General features: G+C 42.2%; 1 protein-coding gene across 4 annotated transcripts in view; it reads left to right on the forward strand.

The window, feature by feature from the left end:
• LOC132124469 (collagen alpha-6(IV) chain-like) overlaps positions 1 to 22,892 on the forward strand; it is a 145,126-nt gene that overhangs the window by 112,522 nt on the left and 9,712 nt on the right. For 3 of the 4 annotated variants that reach the window (XM_059535488.1, XM_059535519.1, XM_059535509.1), the window contains 15 exons: positions 4,477 to 4,527; positions 17,175 to 17,246; positions 17,372 to 17,479; positions 17,907 to 18,125; positions 18,239 to 18,400; positions 19,858 to 20,028; positions 20,257 to 20,400; positions 20,590 to 20,709; positions 20,925 to 21,106; positions 21,292 to 21,355; positions 21,466 to 21,540; positions 21,686 to 21,793; positions 21,898 to 22,005; positions 22,148 to 22,219; positions 22,319 to 22,438. In XM_059535488.1, the coding sequence (XP_059391471.1) occupies positions 4,477 to 4,527; positions 17,175 to 17,246; positions 17,372 to 17,479; positions 17,907 to 18,125; positions 18,239 to 18,400; positions 19,858 to 20,028; positions 20,257 to 20,400; positions 20,590 to 20,709; positions 20,925 to 21,106; positions 21,292 to 21,355; positions 21,466 to 21,540; positions 21,686 to 21,793; positions 21,898 to 22,005; positions 22,148 to 22,219; positions 22,319 to 22,438 (1,776 nt within the window). The remainder of the gene's footprint in view (positions 1 to 4,476; positions 4,528 to 17,174; positions 17,247 to 17,371; positions 17,480 to 17,906; positions 18,126 to 18,238; positions 18,401 to 19,857; positions 20,029 to 20,256; positions 20,401 to 20,589; positions 20,710 to 20,924; positions 21,107 to 21,291; positions 21,356 to 21,465; positions 21,541 to 21,685; positions 21,794 to 21,897; positions 22,006 to 22,147; positions 22,220 to 22,318; positions 22,439 to 22,892) is intronic. The other variant, XM_059535498.1, reaches the window with a different exon arrangement.

Here is a 22,892-nt window from a genome sequence, read left to right on the forward strand (position 1 = left end):
TGATGTGATGTGATATCTGCTCTAAGTGGGCGTGGTGTGCGTAAGGTACGATAGGTCATGACTGATGATAGTGTCATGATTTTCTTTTACTGTCTATGGTCGTGATCCAGTCATGACAACGCTATTCTCCAGCTGATTAATCAACTTTATTTTTAAAATTAATTTATATATTTTATATTCAAACTGAAAACATAATGTGATTAACATTCAAGTCATTCAGGCATCGTGTCTCAAGTCCTGAGTCCTCAAGTCCTTTAACTTCCAAGTCCGAAGTCAAGTCTCAAGTATTTTATTTTTTGTCAAGTCAAGTCACAAGTCATAACAATAGCGACTCGAGTCGACTCGAGTCCAAGTTACAAGTCCCCATGTCTGCTTTCTGCATTTCCACTGCAGTCTAAAGTACCGGGAAGATTACACAATTAGACTTGTGACGTAGGTGTGCACGCGTTTCTCATAACAAAGTATGCACATTTTGGACTTTTGGACTTTGCATCCTCACTAGTTCAGACTTTGCGCATTCGACTTGGGAGTGTGATGTCTGCGACAATGCAAATCCGGTAATTCTGCAAACAGCAACGTACTTGATAACATCAGTCAGCTCGCCTTGGCTACTGCAATTTTCCATCAGAGCCAGCGGCACATGTCAAATGGACTAGCCAAGGTGAAGCTGCTCTCGGCGGATACATGATCACTGAGCTACCACTGATCGCATGGACCTTATCGTCACATTTTTAAATAGGCGCTGTTTTTATAAATAAACCGCGGATTTGAGTTTTAAACAACTACATTCTCGCCTGAAGTACTTTTTTACATAAAATTACATTTCATGACATAATAAGAGTAATATTTTGAAAATGATCCAAATAAATGGTGGTTGAAATCACAATGCTGTGTGAACTCAACCAATCAGCATTTTTAGCGCCCAAGTCCCGCCCCCAAAAGTTCCAGAACTTTGAAAAAGTACTTTGTGAGCAAGGACTTTCTGAGGGGCATATTTTTACCTGGAACTTTATTTAGTTCCTGGTTCCTGCGGTGGAAACACTCCGAGTACCAGCCATAAGTCCCTAGTTCCTGGGTAAAGTTCCAGCGGTGGAAACGTGGCTTAAAAGACATGAAAATAAGAAAAACAAAACCCCAAAACAGACATTACAGCAGAGCTCTGTAAGTGTATTAAAGAGGTCTCTAAATCAGTTCTTACTAGTTAAATTTAATTAGAGAGCTTTCTAAATGTAATATTTACTTGTAAAAACTGAATTAGAGAGCTCTCAAATTGAATTAAAGAGCTCTCTAATTCAGTTGTTACTAGTAAGAAATGCATTAATGAGCTCTATAATTGTAATTTTTACTAGTAAAATTGCATTATAGAGCTCTCTATTCAACATGACCTCATTATGATAATTGCACCTCATGCATATTCATAACATGGGTGACTGTCTGTCCAGATAGGCTCATGGGCAGTCCATGGATACACAACACTGTTGCATTACGGGTGTCATGAGTTAAAGTCTGGTCTCGTGGACCCTTATAATCCCACACCCCTCTCCCCAGTTCACTTATACTGTCCTGTCGAAATAAAAGCAAATACGACAAAACAAAAAAGTGGGAGACTGAACTGCCGAGTTGTTCACTCAAACAGTTTATAATGATGAGTAGCAACAATGATGCTCTAATGATCTATTAAATAGCCTATTATATTCATTAAAATAATTATAAAATGATTATGCTATACAGAGTAGAAATATAACCTAGGTAATTTATGTACTGTAAGTTTATTTTAAAGGTAAATTCACGCAGAGAAAAGATTTTGGGCTAGGACTGTGATAATATCATAATTGATGCTGAGCATGCCACTCACTTTGCTTTCTTTAAATATATTCATAACATCTGATATAGTTAAGCAATATCGCTGTTTTCTGAATATCTTATATAATAATATAATTTGTTATTTATACATGATTTTTTACAGTTCAAAAAACTATAAATTAATAAAGCCGAAGTTACATTACATAAATATTTTTACATTTTGGACACAATGTTGTCAGTTTTTGCTTTGTTTCACCAACACAAATAGAACAAAGTTTGAACAGAACTGTTATGTGTCATAGAGTGACAACATTTTATTGTTTTTGCATGAATCTGTGTTTTAAATGAATCACCCATTTAAGACAGGTTTGGGCTGCCACCTACTGGTGGTTTTAACAACCGCATATCAGCAAAATATAGCCTAATTAATCTTTCAAAAAAATCTGCTACCATCTTGGCAGCGGGTCACTCCCGGATAATCGAAAATGGGCAAAAAAGGCATTTAACACTGAATCTTCGTTTTTGGCCAAAAAATTGTTATTGATAATTTTGGGACATTCATGACCTCCTTTATCATGTGTATATGTATTTTGGAGAAAAGCCTTGGAGAAAACAAGGCAGAACACCGTATAACATTAATTACTGCTCTTTGACTTTGTTTTAGAATTCTCAAATTAAAGTTACTGTGCTCTGCATTTGTTTAGCCTTTCATCAATATTTCTTTCACCACATATAAATTATAGTGTGACTTGTGTACTTTCATACATTTGTCAGCACTTCATTAGACAAACTAATTAGATTGCAATCTAACAAACTGCTTCATATCACAAAACACTGTAAATAAGCAACAACTAGATAATTTGGCAACAATAATTAATCTTAAATAATCTTTAATGTTTTTTTCTTTTTATAATGTTATTCTCTTTTGCCTTGGAGTGATATCTCACTTTTTGTAGACTTTTTGCAGGTTAGGATAACTTCAAAATAGCAGTAAAAATCAATTTTGAAATCATTTTCATTTAAACAACTAACTATAATTAATTTTCTGGACAAATTTTTATTATTATTATTTTTTTTAATCTTTAAAGCAATTTTTCTAAGTTTCACACTCAAGTTTCACTGGAGCAGAACGGTAATCCACCTGTCATTCAAGTGGCCACGCAATTAATTATGCAGAACTTTAAGGCTTAATATAATTTAAACGGATGAGTTATAAAAAAAAAATTTTTTTAAATCACTCACAGTTGTCATGAAGGGCAATATTAGCTATATAGAACAAAAGCACTTTTTGTACCAGGCTGTAAACATATGTATTTTTTCTGCTGTAAAGTTGGGCATTTTAACATTGGAGGTCTATGGGACTAACTACCTTTTGGAGCCAGTCTCCAGCCAGTCGATGAATTGCAGTTTTAGTCACTTCCGTGGTCAATAAGAGAGAGCGGGAGATTGCCACTTGCTTTTTACTAGTAAGAATGCAATTGTAAGGCTCTGTAACTGGATTTCTTACTAGTTAGAATTGAATTAGAGACCTCTGTAATTGCATTTTTACTAGGAAGAACTGAATTAGAGAGTTCTCTAATTGGCGTTGTTATTTGTAAGAACTTAATTCTAGAGCTCTCTAATTCAGTTGTTACTAGTAAGAATGTAATTGCAGAGCATTTTAATTCAATTAGAGAGCGCTACAATTCAGTTGTTACTAGTAACAATTGAATTGCTATTAAGAACTGAATTAGAGAGCTCTACAATTCAGTTTTTTACTAATAATGCAATTGCAGAGCTCTCTGATTAAATTAGAGAGCTCTCTAATTGTAATTGTAGCTAGTAAAAAAATATTTAGAGAGCTCTCTAATTGGCATTGTTAATAGTAGGAATTTAATTATAGAGCTCTCTAAATGAATTGTTACTAGCAAAAAGGCAAATATGCCGTGTAACGCTGGGGATATTTTAAGCTAAAATGGATTGCTATACTGCCATGCATTGTATGTGATTAGCTTACTTTTTTAAAAAGAACATATATATTCATATGCAGTGAATTAATTGGATCTACACAAATCAAGGTGGTATTTTGTCAATACAAGCCTACTCCTCAAGAGGCCTACTTAGCATATTAAGCTTGTTTTCTGAGTTTACAGCAAAAGATTAAACAGTATAAGATGAGCTTGGTTGAAAAAGCTTCAGTTTAGAGGTTGCTATACCTCATCTTGACAAGCATTTATCTCGTCAAGCTTTGGATGTGTGTGAGAGTGAATCAGTATGCAAATAAATCTTTACATTTTCCCTGTGCTAACAGAACTTTTTTGACCTCTTTGCAAGCCATTCCATTCAGAGAGAAAATGAGCAGGTGCAATTCAATCATAACAAGTCTTAACATTCATGTCTGAATCACCAGATCCTTTCACTTCTCTGCATGCTCTCCATCTCTCTCTCTTAGTAATGGAATGGCATTGACGCAACCATGCACATGTTTTCCTTTTGATTTCTTTATTTGCACTGCTTTAACCTAATGTGCTGGAATATTTGAATGAGCTTTTTAATTCTCTACTAAAGGTAAAATCATTTTCATGCTTATGCATTTGATTTCTTATTGATGCTGCCCGAATGAAATGATTCCTAAACCGACTGATTGACAGCTTCTCTTGCAATCTCTCTTGCCCTTGCATGTTGTCTGACTAGGTGACAGCTGTGGGCAGGCGGGGCTTAATGGTGCCTCTTTGGAAGAGGGAGGTGAGATGTGAAGCCCAGAGCGGCAGCCAGTAAAATATAAATCAACATTTTCCAATGGCCTGACTGTATCAGACAGCTTAACTATAGAGTGTCCACCAAGCCCGACCATACCTTACATTCATCATGACTTCCCTATAGGTTGAGCTGTCTAATCCAGTTAGTTTCTTGCCATTCTGGAAAAGTGATAGTTGCCATTTTACAGCCCTCTTTTGCCAGTCATTTAACAATCTTTGTGCATGTTATTAGCCCTTCTATACTAGTTTTAATGTGGGGGGGGTTACTTTCTTTGTTTTTCTTCTTTTTTGAAGTATGAAAGTAAATCTCATTTTGAAGACTCTTTTATCGCATTTTAAATACTCTGTTACACCATCAAAGGCCCATTGCTCAAATTTGCTTTGCATACCCTTTGTATTGACACAACATTAGTCCCAACGTTTGTTCACCTTGGTCACAAACACACATGGCATGCCATCAGTTATCACAGAAGATATTTTGACTTATCCTTCACAAGCAAAAATTGCCTCTACTACATGCACTTACAATGGAAGTCTATGCAGCAATTTATTGCAATACTAAAATACACAAGTTATGTGTTATTATGAGCCTAGATCAGGGGTAGACAAGTTTAGTCCTAGAGAGCCGCAGTCCTGCAGAGTTCAGCTCCAACCCTGAAAAAAGCCCTCACCTGCAGGGCTTAAAGTTCTCAGGCATCGTGCCGGATTTCCGGCGTGCGGCATTTGGCTGCGGAAAAAAATAATCCTACATTAGAAAAAAATAAATCTTGTTGATTATCCCTTTCGAGTCCATGAGTTCACCTAGCAATAGTAAGAGAGGAGCAGCTTTCACTCTCAACCAAACTAACATTACTAGCCAATCAGAATGTTTTGCTCTTATAAACACGAGACGCGCGTAGTATCCAACTGCAGAGTCGCAGCCCTCATGAATGGAGAAGCGCGACAAAAAGCTGCAAGGCGCAATGGTCAATGATGTCCATCTAGTGCATATTTACATAGAAAAGCTCATTATAAAGCAGCAGAGCTTTGTAAACAGCTCAGATTAATCATGTCATCTCCATAAGAACGATATGATTGCTAGAACAAATTTACCAGGATTTTTGAAAAGGTCCTGTTCACACATTATCTATTAATGCTAACTTCCCGGTAATTTATCAGTGAATACTGTATGTGTGAAAGGGGCTAAACTCTTCCTCTGTATATGCTGTGAATGTGAATCAACGTTCATCTGGAAAAACAGTGTGCATTATCTCACTAGATTTGTAACGTAAATTATTTATAAACCTTTGCCAACACAGGAGAATACACCAACCTATGTCTAAATATGCCATGAATTGTACATCGCGATTTCAAAATAAAAGTTTCTGCATGTGGCCAAATATTAAAATTTAATGGAATTAAACATTGTTTAATCACGCTGTTAAGTGAAATGTTATCAGGCCGTTGGCGCCCTCTCGGAGTATTTGTTTTAATACATAATGTACTTGCTTGAGTTGGTTATGTTCATATTATTTATAGCATATTCCATTGTGTATTTTAACAGTGTTGTTCAATGCAATCATGTAATTTCTTGGTTTTGATATTTTTTTTGAGCCAACTATTATTGCATCATCGTTAGTTTATAATAAATAGTCATACTAAAGCCTAGTTCCTTTTCAGGAACTCGAGCTGCGTCGAAACGCTTTTGGGGAACGTCCCTGACGAGACCGACTCTGAATATCGTGTGCAATCAGTCCATCGGAAAGGCGTGACGTCACGGGCGGGGTGACGTAGCGACCAGGAAGCTATAAAAGCACGTGCCGTGCAGCTGGCTTCAGCTTTCGAATCTGTCAGCAAGCGCTCTGTGTGTGCATGTGCAAAAGTCTGTCCTGTTGGTCCTATTTATTGTTGTCTGTCCCTTAGCTTAAAAAGATCGCTAAAACAGCTCAATATGCCTAAGCAGAAGCAAAAGACCAAACATTTGAAGGGCGATTCCAAGCCGCGTTACAGACTGTGTGTTCCTCCCTGCACTCGCTACATTACGAGCGGGGATACACACAGGCTGTGCGTGGCTTGCCTGGGATCGATGCGGACGCTTCGATCCTGGAGGGCTCTCTTCGAGGAGGGAGCCTTCACCAGCGTTCCTCGCGGTGCTGGCCCCGCTTCTGCCGAGGCAGAGCGGCTGCTGCACTCGTGGGGTTCGCAGGTGGATCTGTCAGAAGGAATGGAGACGGGCCAGTCCTTATCTCCTTCCTCATCTGCCAGATCCGGCGCCCAAGCCCTGGGTTCAGAAGCACGCTCGTCGGTTTCTTCCCCCCAGGGTGAGGGATCAGCTCTTCACCTCTCGTCCTCTGAGGAGGTCGATGTGGAGACTGTTGCTGGGGATTCGCCACCCCTGTCGCCCCAGTATGAGGAGCTTTTGGAGGTGGTCACGCGTGCAGTAGATAAATTAAAAATCGACTGGCCTGCTGAAAAACAGACTGAGCCGCAGAGAAGCAAATTAGACGAACGCTTTCTGCGGCCGAAGCAACCACCTCCACGTCGGAGCCTTCCGTATTTTCCCGATCTCCATGATGAGTTATCGAGATCGTGGAATCACCCGTATTCGACCCGCCTCTTTGGCCCTGATTCACTATATTATGGCAACGTGATGGGGCTGGGAGAGCGTGGTTATAGAGCGATGCCACGGGTTGAACAGACGCTCACGGGCTATCTGTCACCCGGTTCGGCCTCGTCTCTAAAGGCTCCGACATTGCCCACTAAGCCGCTTCGAGTTACATCATCGCTAGTGGGCAAAGGTTATGTGGCAGCAGGTCAGGCTGGGGTGTGCCTTCATACTATGGCAGTCCTGCAAGCTTATCAGGCTGACCTGCTGAGAGATGTCGATGAGGGGGAGGGGATTAAGTCTGAAGATATTGAAGAACTCAGAAAGACCACTGATCTCTCCCTTCGCGCCACTAAGGAGACCGCTCGCGCAATTGGGCGGTCTATGGCAGCCTTAGTGGCCGCGGAGAGGCATTTGTGGCTGACCCTGTCAGAAATTAAAGAACGAGACAGGGTCTGCCTCCTGGACGCCCCGCTTCAAGCCTCGGGCCTGTTCGGCGACACAGTTAATACTGTCGTCGACAGGTTCCAGGAGGCGCACAAGCAGGCGGCGGCGTTCCAGAGTTTCCTCCCTCGTCGCTCTCGTGGTGCATCTGGGCGGGAGATGACCACGCCGCATACCGGCTCCTCACACCGGGAAGCGCAAAAGCAGAGCGTCGCCACTCGTGCTCCCCCACGTCGGGACCGAGGGCAACGATGCTCTGAGTCGGGGGCTTCTAGGGCGAAAACCGATTTAAGATCTGTCATCGAAGCCCGGAAGTCCTCGACGAAAAGATCCTGACGCCAGGATCCAGAGGGTAGCCCCTGCTGGGGTAGAGCGCGGTTCACCTCATTACACGGTGCCCGTCTCACCTCAGTACCCTCAGGAGGTCGGTCTGCCAACAATGCCAGAGCTTCAGGGCGCAGCGGCCTCCAGCGAGCGCCACCCCCAGTTACTTCCGCCCGTGAGCGTAGCGGAGCTGGGATGCTCGCCGCCCCTTCGGGGGCCTCTTACACCAGAGGTCAGTCTCGAGAGACTGATTCCCTTAGTAGATTATTTAGCAGCGTGGAAGCTACTGCCAAATGTATCTCAATGGGTCCTGCGTACAATAGAAAGAGGCTATTGCATTCAGTTCGGTCATCCACCACCGAAGTTCAACGGGGTTACACCGACTGTGGTCGGCCCCCAGCAGGCTCTGGTTATGGAACAAGAAGTGAATACCCTATTAAGGAAGGAGGCCATCGAGGTGGTCCCTCCTCTAGACAGGGAATCCGGATTTTACAGCCGGTATTTCATAGTTCCAAAGAAGGATGGGGGGTTGCGTCCGATCTTAGACTTGCGTCTCCTGAACCGCTCAGTTATGTCACTGAAGTTCAAGATGCTCACTGTCAACCAGGTTGTAGCTCAAATCAGATCCGAGGACTGGTTTGTCACAATAGATCTCAAAGACGCATACTTCCACATATCCATCCTTCCACAACACAGGAAGTTTCTGAGGTTCGCTTTCGGGGGCAAAGCTTATCAATATCGAGTACTTCCCTTTGGCCTCGCACTCTCACCCCGCACGTTCAAGAAATGTATGGATGCGACTCTGGTATCCCTCCGTATGCAGGGCATCTGCATTTTAAATTATATCGACGATTGGTTGATCCTAGCTCAATCAGAGCAGATGGCGGCTCGACATCGAGATGTCGTTCTCGCACACATGGGGGAGCTGGGTTTGAGACTAAACGCCAAGAAGAGTGTACTTTCTCCAGTTCAGAGAACCACCTATCTAGGCGTAGTGTGGAATTCGAACACGATGCAGGCACGCTTGTCTCCTGCTCGGATCGAGTCGATCCTCACATCAGTCGAGAGAGTCAAAGAAGGCCAGTCACTCACTGTCAAACAATTCCAGAGATTGTTAGGGCTGATGGCAGCTGCGTCCAACGTGATACCTTTTGGCCTGCTGTACATGAGACCCCTACAGTGGTGGCTCAAGTCCAAGGGCTTTTCCCCGAGGGGAAATCCACGTCGAGTTATCAAGGTCACGCGGCGGTGCCTTTGTGCCTTAGACATGTGGAGGAAACCTTGGTTCTTGAATCAGGGCCCGGTGCTGGGAGTTCCTTGTTGCCGTGTAACGCTAGCGACAGATGCGTCCCTCACCGGTTGGGGTGCGGTCATGAGCGGCCACCCTGCCCGCGGTCTGTGGAGTGGTCGCCATCTATCATGGCACATCAATTGCCTAGAGATACTAGCGGTCTATCGAGCATTGAAATATTTCCTCCCAGACCTGAGAGGTCACCATGTGTTGGTGCGCACCGACAACACATCAGTGGTCTCTTATATCAATCACCAGGGGGGTCTGCGTTCGCGCCCCTTGTACAAGCTGGCACACCAGATCCTTCTGTGGTCCCAGGGCAAACTCCTCTCGATCAGAGCAGTGTATATTCCTGGGAGATTGAATGTGGGAGCAGACATACTGTCGAGACAGGGGCCGAGGCCCGGGGAATGGATGCTTCACCCCGAGGTGGTGAAGCAGATATGGAGAGTATTTGGTACAGCCCAGGTGGACCTCTTTGCGACTCAGGAGACATCGCAATGTCCCCTCTGGTTCTCTCTAGTTCATCCAGCTCCTCTGGGACTGGACGCTATGGTACAGACCTGGCCGAGGCTTCGTCTGTACGCTTTTCCCCCTATCGCTCTGCTCCCGGGAGTTCTGGCGAGAGTACGCCGGGACGGGGCCCGTCTACTACTAGTAGCCCCGTTCTGGCCGGGCCGAGTATGGTTCTCAGATCTAGTCTCGCTCCTCGACGGCTCTCCGTGGGAGATACCGATCAGGACAGACCTACTCTCACAGGCGCAGGGCACGATAATTCACCCTCGCCCGGAGTTGTGGAAGCTGTGGGTGTGGCCCCTGAGGGGGCACAGCTGTTAGCAGCTGGTCTCTCAACCGAGGTTGTTGAGACCCTACTCCAATCCAGAGCTCCCTCTACGAGGAAACTGTACGCCCTGAAGTGGAAGCTCTTCACTTCATGGTGCAGAGACCGCCAGCTTGACCCAGCAGACTGCCCAGTTGGTACAGTTCTGGAGTTTTTACAAGCCAGGCTCTCTGCGGGGTTATCCCACTCCACCTTAAAGGTTTACGTGGCGGCCATAGCTGCTTTCCACGTCCCTTTCAATGGTCAGTCAGTGGGTAGACACCCCCTAGTTACACGTTTCCTCCGCGGTGCGCTGAGGCTGAGACCTCCAGTACGATCCCGTGTTCCCCCCTGGGATTTGGTTGTGGTTCTAGAGGCTCTTTGTAAAGCTCCATTCGAGCCAATACAAGATATCTCAGATAGACATCTGACATTTAAAACTGCCCTGTTACTGGCAATCACCTCACTAAAGAGAGTTGGAGATCTTCAGGCCCTTTCGGTGGCCCCTACCTACTTAGACTTTGCCCCTGGTATGGCCAAAGCATTCTTATACCCTCGAGCGGGTTACGTTCCGAAGGTTCCCTCTGTTACACCACAACCTATCGTACTGCAGGCCTTCTGTCCTCCTCCCTTTCGGGAGCCAGACCAAGAGAAGCTAAACTGTATGTGTCCAGTGCGAGCACTGGACGCATACGTCCACAGAGCTGCCCTGTGGAGAAAATCAGACCAATTGCTTGTTTGCTACGGTCCTTCTAACAATGGTTCTCCTGCCACCAAGCAGACCCTTAGTCGTTGGATAGTCGAGGCTATCAACGTCTCCTATGAGTCCTCTGGTCTTCCCCCTCCTTTGGGGGCCAAGGCTCACTCTACTCGGAGTATGGCGGCCTCCAAGGCCTTCTCAGCAGGTGTGTCCCTCTTGGACATCTGCAACGCTGCGGGGTGGTCCACGCCCTCCACATTTGTCCGATTTTACGATCTTGACATGCGAGCCACGCCGGGCTCTTCTGTTCTCTCGTCTTAGCTGTGCTCTTTTGACTACACACTAGGCAGGGATTTGGAAGTCTGGCAGCGTGGGCACATCGTTCCCCAAAAGCGTTTCGACGCAGCTCGAGTTCCTGAAAAGGAACGTCTCAAGGTTACGTATGTAACCCTAGTTCCTTGAAGGATCGAGACGCTGCGTCGCAGAGCCATACTCCCGGCACCCCTGCCGGCGCTTGCTTCCCTACTCGAAGCTGAAGCCAGCTGCACGGCACGTGCTTTTATAGCTTCCTGGTCGCTACGTCACCCCGCCCGTGACGTCACGCCTTTCCGATGGACTGATTGCACACGATATTCAGAGTCGGTCTCGTCAGGGACGTTCCCCAAAAGCGTTTCGACGCAGCGTCTCGTTCTTTCTAGGAACTAGGGTTACATACGTAACCTTGAGACGTTTTCACTTAGGACTGCTTGTGTTACTAAAAAATATCAGATTACTCATTTGTCAAAATAATCAGATTACCTGATTACCAAAAGAATCATTAGTTACAGCCCTAGATTAGTTAAAATATTTCTAAATACGGCTGCTTTAACTTTTTGTAATTAAAAGACAAATATTTTGTCATTGAAAATTTCTTAAAAAATAGTATTAAATTATTGTCCTGTTCTATTGAACCAAGTATCTGTATTTTGTCTCATCTGGTGAGCTAAATGGATTGTTACACCCATAGTGTCGATAAGCAGTGATATAGCTCTTAATTTTCCAAGTGTATGATTAGGGTTGGGTACCGAAACCCTATGGAACCGGTATGCACCGAACCGAATCAGAACATAGATTTCGGTGCCTCTTAAATGCCTGAGCGATTGATTGAAATGTTTGTCCTTGTTCTCTAAAAGGTACACAAGAAGCACAGCGTCGCTAGGCTTTTTTAGCGGGGCTATAGCATTTAGCTCCATAAACTGTACACAAATTCGTGATCGCCTCAGAGTCAGTCCCCTTAAATTTCATATGATAACGGCGGCAGGCCTGTCTCCTCCCGTCTTTCAGTGTGCTCTTCAATCCAAAGACCACGAGCGGAGCAGCGCGAGCGGACTCAAACAAAAACACATGACACATGGTGTGTTTATTGATAAATTGTTGGAATATCTGTATCTGTGCAGTTCTTTGTCATAGATACAGTTTACAAAAGATCACAAGGGAGCAATCGATTTCTAACACTTATGAACGCATACTTTACACTTATTTAAATATACTAATTATACGTACTTTATACATACATTACTGTGCAAAAGTCTTAGTTTTAGGCAGTTGTAAGACTGCTTGTGCATTCAATAATCTCACTAAAATTAATGGCAATATGAATGTTTGAAAATGTAAACTGATATTTCCTACTGACCTACTACAGCAAAAGATATAAATAACTGGCTTAAAGCCCTTTCTTGGGGTGAAAATACTAATGTGCCTAAGATTGTACTTTACAAACTACATTGTTGCTACTTTATAAATAATGACCATACAGTCATTCACTCTATCAGCTGATTAAAGACAGTAACAGACAGCACTCATTTTAACTAAATATCAGAGTGATTGACAGAGATACAGTAGAAACAATATGTGTGGTTTTCTATTAAACAATGACCCAGATCATGAAATACATTTATTAGGCTTAGAGTAAGGGAAGCTTGTGAAATGAGAGCATCCAAAGAGTGTGTGAATGCTTTGGATTTATTTTAAATCTTTTTAATGTTCTTTAATGTTATCCTTTTTAGGCTTTATTTATTTATTTATTTATTTATTTTTATAGAAGTATCAGTTCAGGCACCGTTTAGGCACTGGTACCATTTTAAAAGTATCGAAATGGCACTGGTATCGAATAAAAAACCCAATCGATACCCTATGTATGATACAGCTTTCATTCTTCAGGTCAACAACATATTCATGAAAATGAAAATCAGTTTGAATAAATAAAGCAATAAATTTGCCATAGTATCCTTTCAAATGTTAAAGTTGCCACAGTCATTCCATTCGTTGCATGTGCTGCCCCATCCCCAGAAAAACGTTCAGGCTCAGGATTTGTTTTTGCTTTAACCCCTGCACCTGCCTGTAGCCTGAAGACACTGATGAGCTTGTTCAGGTGTGTCTGATTAGGGTTGAAGCTGAACTCTGCAGGACAGTCTCTCTAGGACCGAACTTGCCTACCCCTGGCCTAGATGGATAAAGTATACATAAAGCTCTGTCATTTACTTACATTATTTCCACTATGGCATGTTATTACCATGTAAAGCTGGTAAACACTTTTGCAACATACACCAAGGATGGACAAATCCAAACAACAGAAGTATTAATATAATAATTAATATAAGCACTTTAATTAATATAAGTTCTTCAATAAAAATACAAGCTGCACATTTCTTTTTTAAACACTCTGAAAAGCATTTTCATTTTATGTGCATTACTATACACATTTCTGTTGTCGTTATAAAGTATGTGTTTTCTGTAAAGCTGCTTCAGAAAATTATGAATTAAAAAGTGTTAGACATTTTCTGTGGTAATTGACAGCATATGAGATCTCCCTGCCCTCCACATTAAAATGTGGTTCTATGTGTTTTGGAATCATTTTCAGGACAGTTCATGAAATTATAATGCTGGACTGCAGTGTAATTGCACAGTGAAAATACAGTTAGGTCCATATATATTTGGGCATAGCCACAATTTTTTATTTTATTTTAGATGTTGACCAAAACATATTCAAGTACACTATGAGATTTAATTTGATATGATATGATATGATATTTGTACTTTAATATGTACCTCCCCCCTTTTTCAAGGGACCATAAGTAATTAGACATTTGATTCAAAAGCCAATTATTGGACAAATGTGGGTTATTCCTTCATTATTTTTACATCAATTAAGCAAGTAAAAGGTCTGGAGTTGATTTTAATCATGCCATTTGCATTTGGAAGCTGTTGCTTTGAATCCACATCATGCATTTAAAGGATCTCTCCATGCAGGTGAAGCAGACACTTGTTAGGCTTAATAAAACAAAACAAAAATCCACCAGAGAGATAGCAGGGACATTCAGAGTGACCAAATTAATAGTTTGGTACATTCTGAGAAAAAAAGAGTGGACTGGTGCGCTAAAAAAAAGGCCTGGGCGACCACGGAGGACAACAGAGGTGGATGATTTAAGAATCCTCTCCATGGTAAAGAAAAACCCGTTCACAACATCCAGCCATGAGAAGAACACTCTCCAGGAGGTAGGTGTGTCATTGTCAAAGTCTACAATCAAGAGAAGACTTTACAAGAACAATTACTGAGGGTTCACCACAAGGTGCACATAAGGCCAGATAAGACTTTGCCAAAAAATATCTTAAAAACCAAGACCACTTCTGCAAAAGCATTTCTTTGGATGGTTGGAATTAAGATCACCCTGTACCAGAATGATAGGAAGAAAAAGTATGGAGAAGACTTGGAACAGCTCATGATCCAAAGCATATAACATCATTTGTGAAACATGGTGGAACAGTGTAGCCTGAGCATGCATGGCTTCCAGTGGCACTAAGTTACTGGTGTTTAGTGATGATGTGACAGAAGGACAGAAGCAGCCGGAAAAATTCTGAAGTGTATAGGGATATACTGTCTACCCAAAGTTGATTGGGCGTGTTGTGGCCCAAGCAATTTTTTCTATCTTGAAAAGAAGTCTCTCAAAGCCAGGGTTTTAGGTGTCAAAATTAGACTTTATTAGCAGAGGATAAAGTTGAGATGTTCAGATGCATACTTCTGAAATCTTGGGTCTCACTGTTCTGGTTGTCTTGTATTTTCTTACAGTGGTCATCTTCAATTATTTTCTGTACATCATCATGTTGTTTTTTAATTGTGGTAAACCAGTTATTCATTATATTCAGACACGCTTCTCATATGACTATCTATATGTTACCTTTGTGTGTCACGGTTTGCTTTCTTTTTTAGAATAAGGAGCACAGAGACAATGGAGATAAACACAGGGAACAATCTTTATTATCCAAATAAAGACTCACACAGGCAGGATAAAACATGTAGCACAGGTGAACAGATGTTTAGACTGGACGCAGGATTCAGGAAAACACAGGGTTTAACTAAACGAGGGAATTAACAAGACACACCTGGGATCAGTAAACACAATGGGAACAGGAACAGGAAAGAAACCAAATATGGGCATGCAACACACAAGGGAAAACTAGGTCATGGGGAGCAGAACACAACACAGACAGTCCATCTTCTTGACATATCGCCCTCCTCCCGAAAAGAGTGTCCTCACACCGTAGAAACCACAGAAGGAGGGACGGGTGGAAACTTGGGAAAAGGCTCAGGAGGGAGACACACACCTGGGAGGGGGCTGGCAGACAGAGTCCTGGGTGGATCAGGCGGAGGGAGGAGCCAGGGAGATGACAGGAGGGACTTGAAGTAGGAGGAGGTACTGTAGGTGGGACCACAGCCATCATAGCAACCCACGGTGGAGCCGACAGAGGGAGGAGCCATGGATGAGTAAAGGCTGACGAATCCAGGGCGCCAATCGACTGTGGAGGAGCAGGTGACAAAGGAACCCAAGGCAGAGATGGAGAGCCAATAAGCCGAGGGCTCTGGCGATTGAGGCAGAGATCTGGAGATCTGCGGCTGAGCCAGAGCGACTGAAGACCAAAGGAGGAGCTGTTGGGAAGGAGGGAGGAGCCCAATGGAGTCAGTGGGACAGAGCGACAAGGTGTAGCCGGAGGAGCAGAGTCCTGAGGCACCTGGTCTGATGATTCGGGCTCTGCCTCCGGGGCAATCCTCCGCTCAGTCACTCTGCATTACACTGGCTCATCGATCGCGGCAGGAATGGGCTCTCCATCATCGGTGAGCTCGGGCATGAACTCTGCGTAGCTGAAAAATGTTGGGATGGGCACTGGTCGGGAGTGGAACTGGCGAAGTGTTTAAACTGGCATCGTAGAATGCACAGAGTATGTTGTCTGGGTAGCGAACAGTCTTGTATGGCCCTGTCTTTTATGGATCTCGAGAGACCTCTCCCCCTGCTCCAGCAGGAGGAGGAGGTATTCCGGCCGGCAAGTGGTTCCATATGGAACTATGGAAACAAAAATACACTGGAAAAATGCAACAAATAAATGAAGGGGAACAACGCAAATTAACTGCTTTGTTAGGTCCAGTCTTCTGTCACGGTTTGTCTACAATATCGGAACAAGGATCATGGAGACGATGAAGATAAACACTGGGAACAATCTTTATTTTTATCGGAATGTTATCCGATCACCGTGTCCTGGTCCAGAGGTAGTCGAGGATGCATTGTGATTGGATCTCAATATAATGTAAACCCAATCCAGCCATTGTGTCTGCATTCGCAGGTCGACATCAAGCAAAAGCCGCCCCCTCTCTCACGAACTGTCAGAATAAAAAAATACGGAGTCTTGAGACTCCTACACTTCCGCAACAAAAGAAAACCCACCACTTCAGGTTGACTTTGCGGGAAAAGACAGATTCAATCAGTTATCCAGATAGAAAAGATGTTGCCAAATGTAAGTTTGGTGAGTTCTGATTGACTGATGATCCAATCTGCTTGATCTGATCAAGGTGCAAAATTTCAATTTTTGAAGAGAAAACTTAAGGCAGAAAGATCCACAAACCAACAACAACTGACGTCAGCTGCAGTAAAGGCCTGGCAAAGCAGCACAAGGGAGGAAACCCAGTCTCTGGTGATGTCCATTAGTTCCAGACTTAAGCCAGTCATTTTATTTAGGGTTATATTTATTTGTCCAATTACATTTGAGCCCCTGAAAATGGGTGGACTGTGTATAAAATGTTTTGTAATTCCTAAGCATTTTATGTTATATTTTTTCAACCACTTGAATTAAAGTAAAAGTCTGAATTTAAATTTCATATTGATTGTTTGTTTTTAATTCTGTTCTGATGGCATACAGAGCCGAAATTATGAAAAATGTGTCAGTGTCTGAAAATATATGTGGACCTTACTGTATATTCCTTCCCATCCATTTTCTTATCAGCCAACTTTTACTGATCTTAGGTGCTCAGATACACTTTTAACTAACACAAACATCCATGTTTTAATTCTTGGTTTGTCATGGCTAGTTGTAGGAAATGTGTGTTGAATGGGCCATCATTCATAGTTTTTATAAGTTACTGACAATGATATGGATGTCAACAGGAACACCCCTGCCCTGTAGGATTCCTGGTGAACTTGGAGATCCAGGATACTTTGGAAATCCCGGTGTGCCAGGTAATTTTATTTCTAAAAGTATATTAAAGTTGATTATTGTAGTAATTAAACTATAAAGAGTATTTTAACATTTAAAATGCTAAAACATGTTCTTTTGCATGTTTGTGTCTATACAAATATATTAGGGCCAAAGGGTCGGCCTGGTTCCCCAGGAGCAAGTGGGCGCCCAGGGTTTGATGGGCCAAAGGGTGAGAGAGGAGAACAAGGCTCTGGAGGTCAGCCAGGACCTCAGGGTAAGATTACAGCCCCAAATGTGAAGGGGTCCGCCATCTAACCACAAATATTACATATAATTTTGTTGGCCTAGCCATATATTTAAAAATATAATGGCAATTGCATTATTTTGTATACAATTTTATCAAGGTGCGCTCACATTTACTGTTGAAATTTTGCCTTCAAAATCCAGTCATTCAAATAGGAATCTGTGTGATTGGGATTTTCGCAGGAGGGTGAAAAATTTTCCCATGTCAATTTCACTCATTTTCAATTTGGTAACATGAAATCACAACAAAATCCTTTGCTGCTTTCGGTTTGAAATTGACTTCTGTGTGAGCAGAGCTTATTACGTCTCTACACTATTGAGAAGAGACAATGGACCAATTTTATGAATGTGACTGCACCTTTTCAAATTGGCTTTTTTTTTCCAAATCTTATGATTAGGGTTCCCCGGACCCAGAGGAGATCCAGGTCTACCAGGAAAAACAAATGCTGGCTTACCAGGGCCTCCAGGAAGAGATGGTTTTCCAGGTTTACCAGGAGCTAAGGGGGAACCCGGTGTGGTGCTTGGGGCCACTCCTGGAGGTCCAGGTTCTCCAGGGAGACCAGGAGAGCCAGGAGACAAGGGTCAACCTGGTGTGCCTGGTGGACTAGGGAGGCCTGGTAAGTTTGATGAGATGTTTTCATGTACTGTAGCTACTACCAACATCATTAGCACCAATCCTGTTAGACATTGTAAGTCATGCTAGATATCAAGCAAATGCATTCCTCGTTAGGTAATGATGGACGCAATGGCTTTCCTGGCATAAAGGGAGAACGAGGTGTGGATGGAATTCCTGGTATTGTAGGTCCCATTGGTCCACCAGGAGAAATCCCTCCCGGAGGTGTTCCTGGTCCCAGAGGGCCATCTGGAGCTAAGGGATTTGATGGACCTCCAGGTAACCAAATCAAATTTTAGAGTTTTATCTAATAATATGATTATTTGTTCAACAAGAACTCCTCAGATACTACATATACTAGGGTAAACTCTGCCTTGAGCTCTATAGTATGCGATATTTTCAGTAAGACCTTTCACATTACAATTTTTGGCAGATCTACTCAACTTCTAAGACTTCTTCTAAGATTTCTTAAATCTATCTTAACCTGGGTAATTATGGTTTGATTTAAATTTTCATGTGAGTATTGTTTCTACTGTAGATTTGAGTTGCGGTAAAATGTTTCACTGGCTCTTTTTCTTCTCATGAGTCTTTGTCTACCTGTGTTTACTGATCTTCCTCACAAAAATATCTGTTTTCCTTATTCTTTTCTCTATGGTCATCCTCCCCTCCTTCTCTTTTTCCATCACCATCATTTCCACCCTCCCGTCCTTCCATTTGTGGTCTCACCCTCTTCTATTTTTGGTGTTGGGTCACCTCACTAGGCTGCCAAGGTGAGAAATATTGTCCTCCCTGATGCCCTCCATATAGAGTTGATTTTCCTCTATCACACAATTCACACTCTTGCAATGCTTCCTCCTAATGCACTTGTCTTTCCTTGTGCTTCCAGTGCTCCTAATTAATATTTCACCCAAAATGATGACAGAATATTCAATTTTGGGTGAACTCTCCTTTTTAGGCATCTATTTCAAACCAATAGAGCAGTTTGTTCCATTGTTTATTTGGATCTGCAAAATGTTAAATTGACATTTCTTGGATTGATCATCTATTAAAAAAAAATTTCATCCATGGTATTTTATCACTGGAGTGGTTTAAACTGTATTCCTTCATCTTTTTGTGTGTTTGTGTACCATGAAGCAGGAAGCACATAGTGCACTCAACACATAAAAGATGACCTAAAACTTGTGTGCTTAAATACTAATGCTCAGGTTCAATGAATTTGAGCAGTCTAGACTCTAATCTAACAATCTAGCCTCAGAACTTGCTTTAACCGTGATGTGCTTGTGTGCCTTTAACCACAAACCCACCTTCTGGTAAACAGTAGCATCTTTAGTTAGCCATATCAACTTTAGTTAGTCATGTTCCAGCTTCTTTTACATTCAGTCTATAATTAGACTTTATATTAAACTGACATTTCCACAAATTGTGAAATATGTTGTGTTCATTCAGTATAACAATTTTTTTTCTTTCTCTTTTCTTCATCTTTTAGTAATTTCAATTCTTTAGAATGTGCTTTTAGAAAGTTTTTTTCTTTAATTACCTTTTATTTAAAGCACTGCATGATGTATTTAAAGTATTTCTTTAGTGAGTAAGTGTGTTCACCTGTACAGTATTGTGAGTGTATTTACTCATCTAAAAAAAATCTTAATGGGTTTTATTTCAGTTAAATCCAAGTCATTTCTAGGCTCATTTTAGAGCTAAAGCCTATATTATATTTTAGCATTTTTTTTACTCCACAGGTTTCCCAGGGCTGAAGGGTATGAGAGGAGATCCAGGACCTCCAGCCCCTGGTGGAATAAAGGGTGTACCAGGACTTCCTGGACTCCCAGGGTCTCAGGGATTTAGGGGACCTCCTGGACCCCCTGGCATTGGGACACGTCCCGGCATACCTGGAAGACCAGGAATAAAGGGTATGATATTGCAGAAAGAGCTTATTATTTAAATGGATTTGACTTTCTTGGATTATACTGCTGATAGAAGCTATTCTAGATTCACTTGTGCAGTAATTTTTAACATGCTTCTACTATCTCAAATACCACACTATTGAAATTTGTTATGCTGTGCATTATTACTATGACATCAAACAAGCATCTCAGAGATTCTTTCAGATAGCATAAAATAGTTTTATTCTGTTCAAGGGGAGAAGGGGTCTCTTGGATTGGTGGGGTTCCCAGGTTTACCTGGTTCTCCTGGAGTCCCAGGTGGCCCAGGTGTTAAAGGTTTACCTGGTTTTGCTGGGCAGGATGGCTCACCTGGAGGAACTGGATCAAGAGGAACCAAAGGTATATTCATGGCACTTGCAGGACATTTGATTGTGGATTTTTAGTTAAGTGAAACCATAGATGGCACTCAAACAGAATTCAGAACTTCAGAAAGAACCAAGATATAGTTTATTGTAATTATATTATAAAATGCATTGCAGTAATACAATGAATGTATTAAATTAATTGATATATGTTCGTGTTTTAAAGGGGATCGCGGTAATCCTGGTCTTCCAGGACCCTCTCCAGTGCTTCCAGTAGAGCAGCTGGAAAAGGGTCAAAAAGGTGAACCAGGAGGTGGTGGACTGCCTGGTTTCACAGGACCAAGAGGTACAAAAAGTGGACAGACCATCCAACTAGACAGTTCCTTAGATTCTAATGAAGGATCCATGCTGTTTAGTGGCATAAAGGTGTTCATGGACTTGTTCTTGAGCTGTTCTTGTAGTCCTTCAGTGGAGTTATTAATGAAATTTCCATTTAAGCTTGTGATAAAAGAACTACTCATTTAGCCATTAGAATCTCAGTAAAACAAAATGTTTTTACAGGTGATAAGGGTCTTCCAGGGTCTCCTGGACGTCAAGGCTTTCCTGGATTACCTGGTGTTGCAGACCAAGCAAAAGGTTTTCCTGGCCAGCCTGGACTCCCAGGTATTCCTGGCTCCTATGGCTTCCCTGGTCCCAAAGGTTCACCAGGAGTTATAGGCTTCCCTGGCTTACCAGGCCTGAGTGTAAGTATCATGTATTCAGACCAAAAGTACAGTATAAGTATGTATACAAGTTAACCATGGATGCAGCAGTCCTAATACTGTTATCAGAAACAGGTCTAGTATGGTCTCATACTTGCACTTGTCAAAATGTTTTATGCACAGAAATAAACATTGTCTCTTACTTTTTGTGTTGTTCTCCATTGAAGGGGGATGATGGTGTACCTGGGGTTCAAGGTTTCCCAGGAACTCCAGGACAACCTGGTGGCAAAGGTGAGATATCTGTGATTGTCAAGTATAATAATAATAATAATAATAATAAAGCAGTTTATTTCTGAGATACACTACATATGGCTCTGATGCCTGTAAACATTGTCTTTAAGGTGAGAAAGGTGATTCATATGAATTATCTGGACCCCCTGGACCAAAGGGTTTGATTGGAAATCGTGGATTCCCAGGTTAGAATGACATTTTTTTTTTCAGGTTCTTAGTGTGCATATGGTTTATAAAATCTTCTATTTTTTGTACTATATTTAATTTTGATAATGTAAATTCCAGTCTGATTTCTTAAAAGATTTTTGTCCTTTACCTTTCCATAACAAGGTGGTCCAGGACTTCCTGGTGAACCAGGTGATCCTGGTTTCCCAGGAATATTGGGATTACAAGGCCAGAAAGGTTTTCCTGGAGATCCAGGAGCACCTGGATTTGGTGGTACGTGGAAGTTTGGATCCACACTTATGATGCTGGTGAAATTATTTCAGCTTTTACATAAACAACTTTCCTAATTTTATTTATGTTGTTGTATTTGTTAATAGGCTCACCAGGCCTCCCAGGCATTAGGGGTCTTCCTGGTTATCCAGGACAGAAGGGGCGTGATGGAGATTTAGGCCGTCCTGGAGCTCCAGGTTCACCAGGAGAGAAAGGTTAAACAAGAACTTGTACCATTTTGCCATTAGATATTGCTAAAACAAATGTTTTTCAGTTGTAGTCATTCATCTTTCTACACACTAACAGAACCCAGCATGCTGACATTTCTGAAACAGCCTTTTTCAAATCTTACTTCAGGTTTTCCAGGATCACCTGGTTTAGATGGACTCAATGGTCTTCCAGGATCCAAGGGGTTGTCTGGAGTCCCAGGTACATTATTAGATGAACCTCTGATTATAAGTTTCTACATTATACTTCAAACTTGAACAAACTATTGTGACTGCTCATTGATTTAACATATGTCCTCAGGTGTGACTGAAGGTGGTCGGACTGGAGCTCCTGGTGTGAATGGCCTGAAGGGGGAGAGAGGATCATCACAGCCCGGTGCACCGGGGCGCCCTGGAGAAAAAGGATCCAGAGGAGACACTGGTGAGGAGAATCATGTGTTTGGACCAGAGATGTATAGTAACGAAGTAGAACTACTTCACTACTGTACTTAAGTACTAAAAGGCGGTATCTGTACTTTATTAGAGTATTATTTTTTTCTCCTACTTTCACTTTTACTTCAGTACATATTTTCGATGAGTTTAATACTTTTACTCCGATATTTTTTTTATGTGCTGCATCGTTACTCGTTACAATTATAAAAATGTTACGAATCATTCCATTACAAACCCACATTACCACTGCCAGAACTGTAGATGGCAGGTTTGTTGGCACATCACTGAGCGAATCAAGCGATTGAGAAAAACTGCGCGTGCTGACTGAACTGCTGTGAAGAGAGAGATGAACACCGAGCCGAGCCAGATAATGACTCGTTCACGAGTCAAGAACCGGTTGCATCGGTTTTCGAATCACCAGTAGTTCTTTCTGACAGTTCGAT

The sequence above is a fragment of the Carassius carassius genome, chromosome 3 (assembly GCF_963082965.1).
Source record: "Carassius carassius chromosome 3, fCarCar2.1, whole genome shotgun sequence".
In the NCBI taxonomy this organism is placed as follows: domain Eukaryota; kingdom Metazoa; phylum Chordata; class Actinopteri; order Cypriniformes; family Cyprinidae; genus Carassius; species Carassius carassius.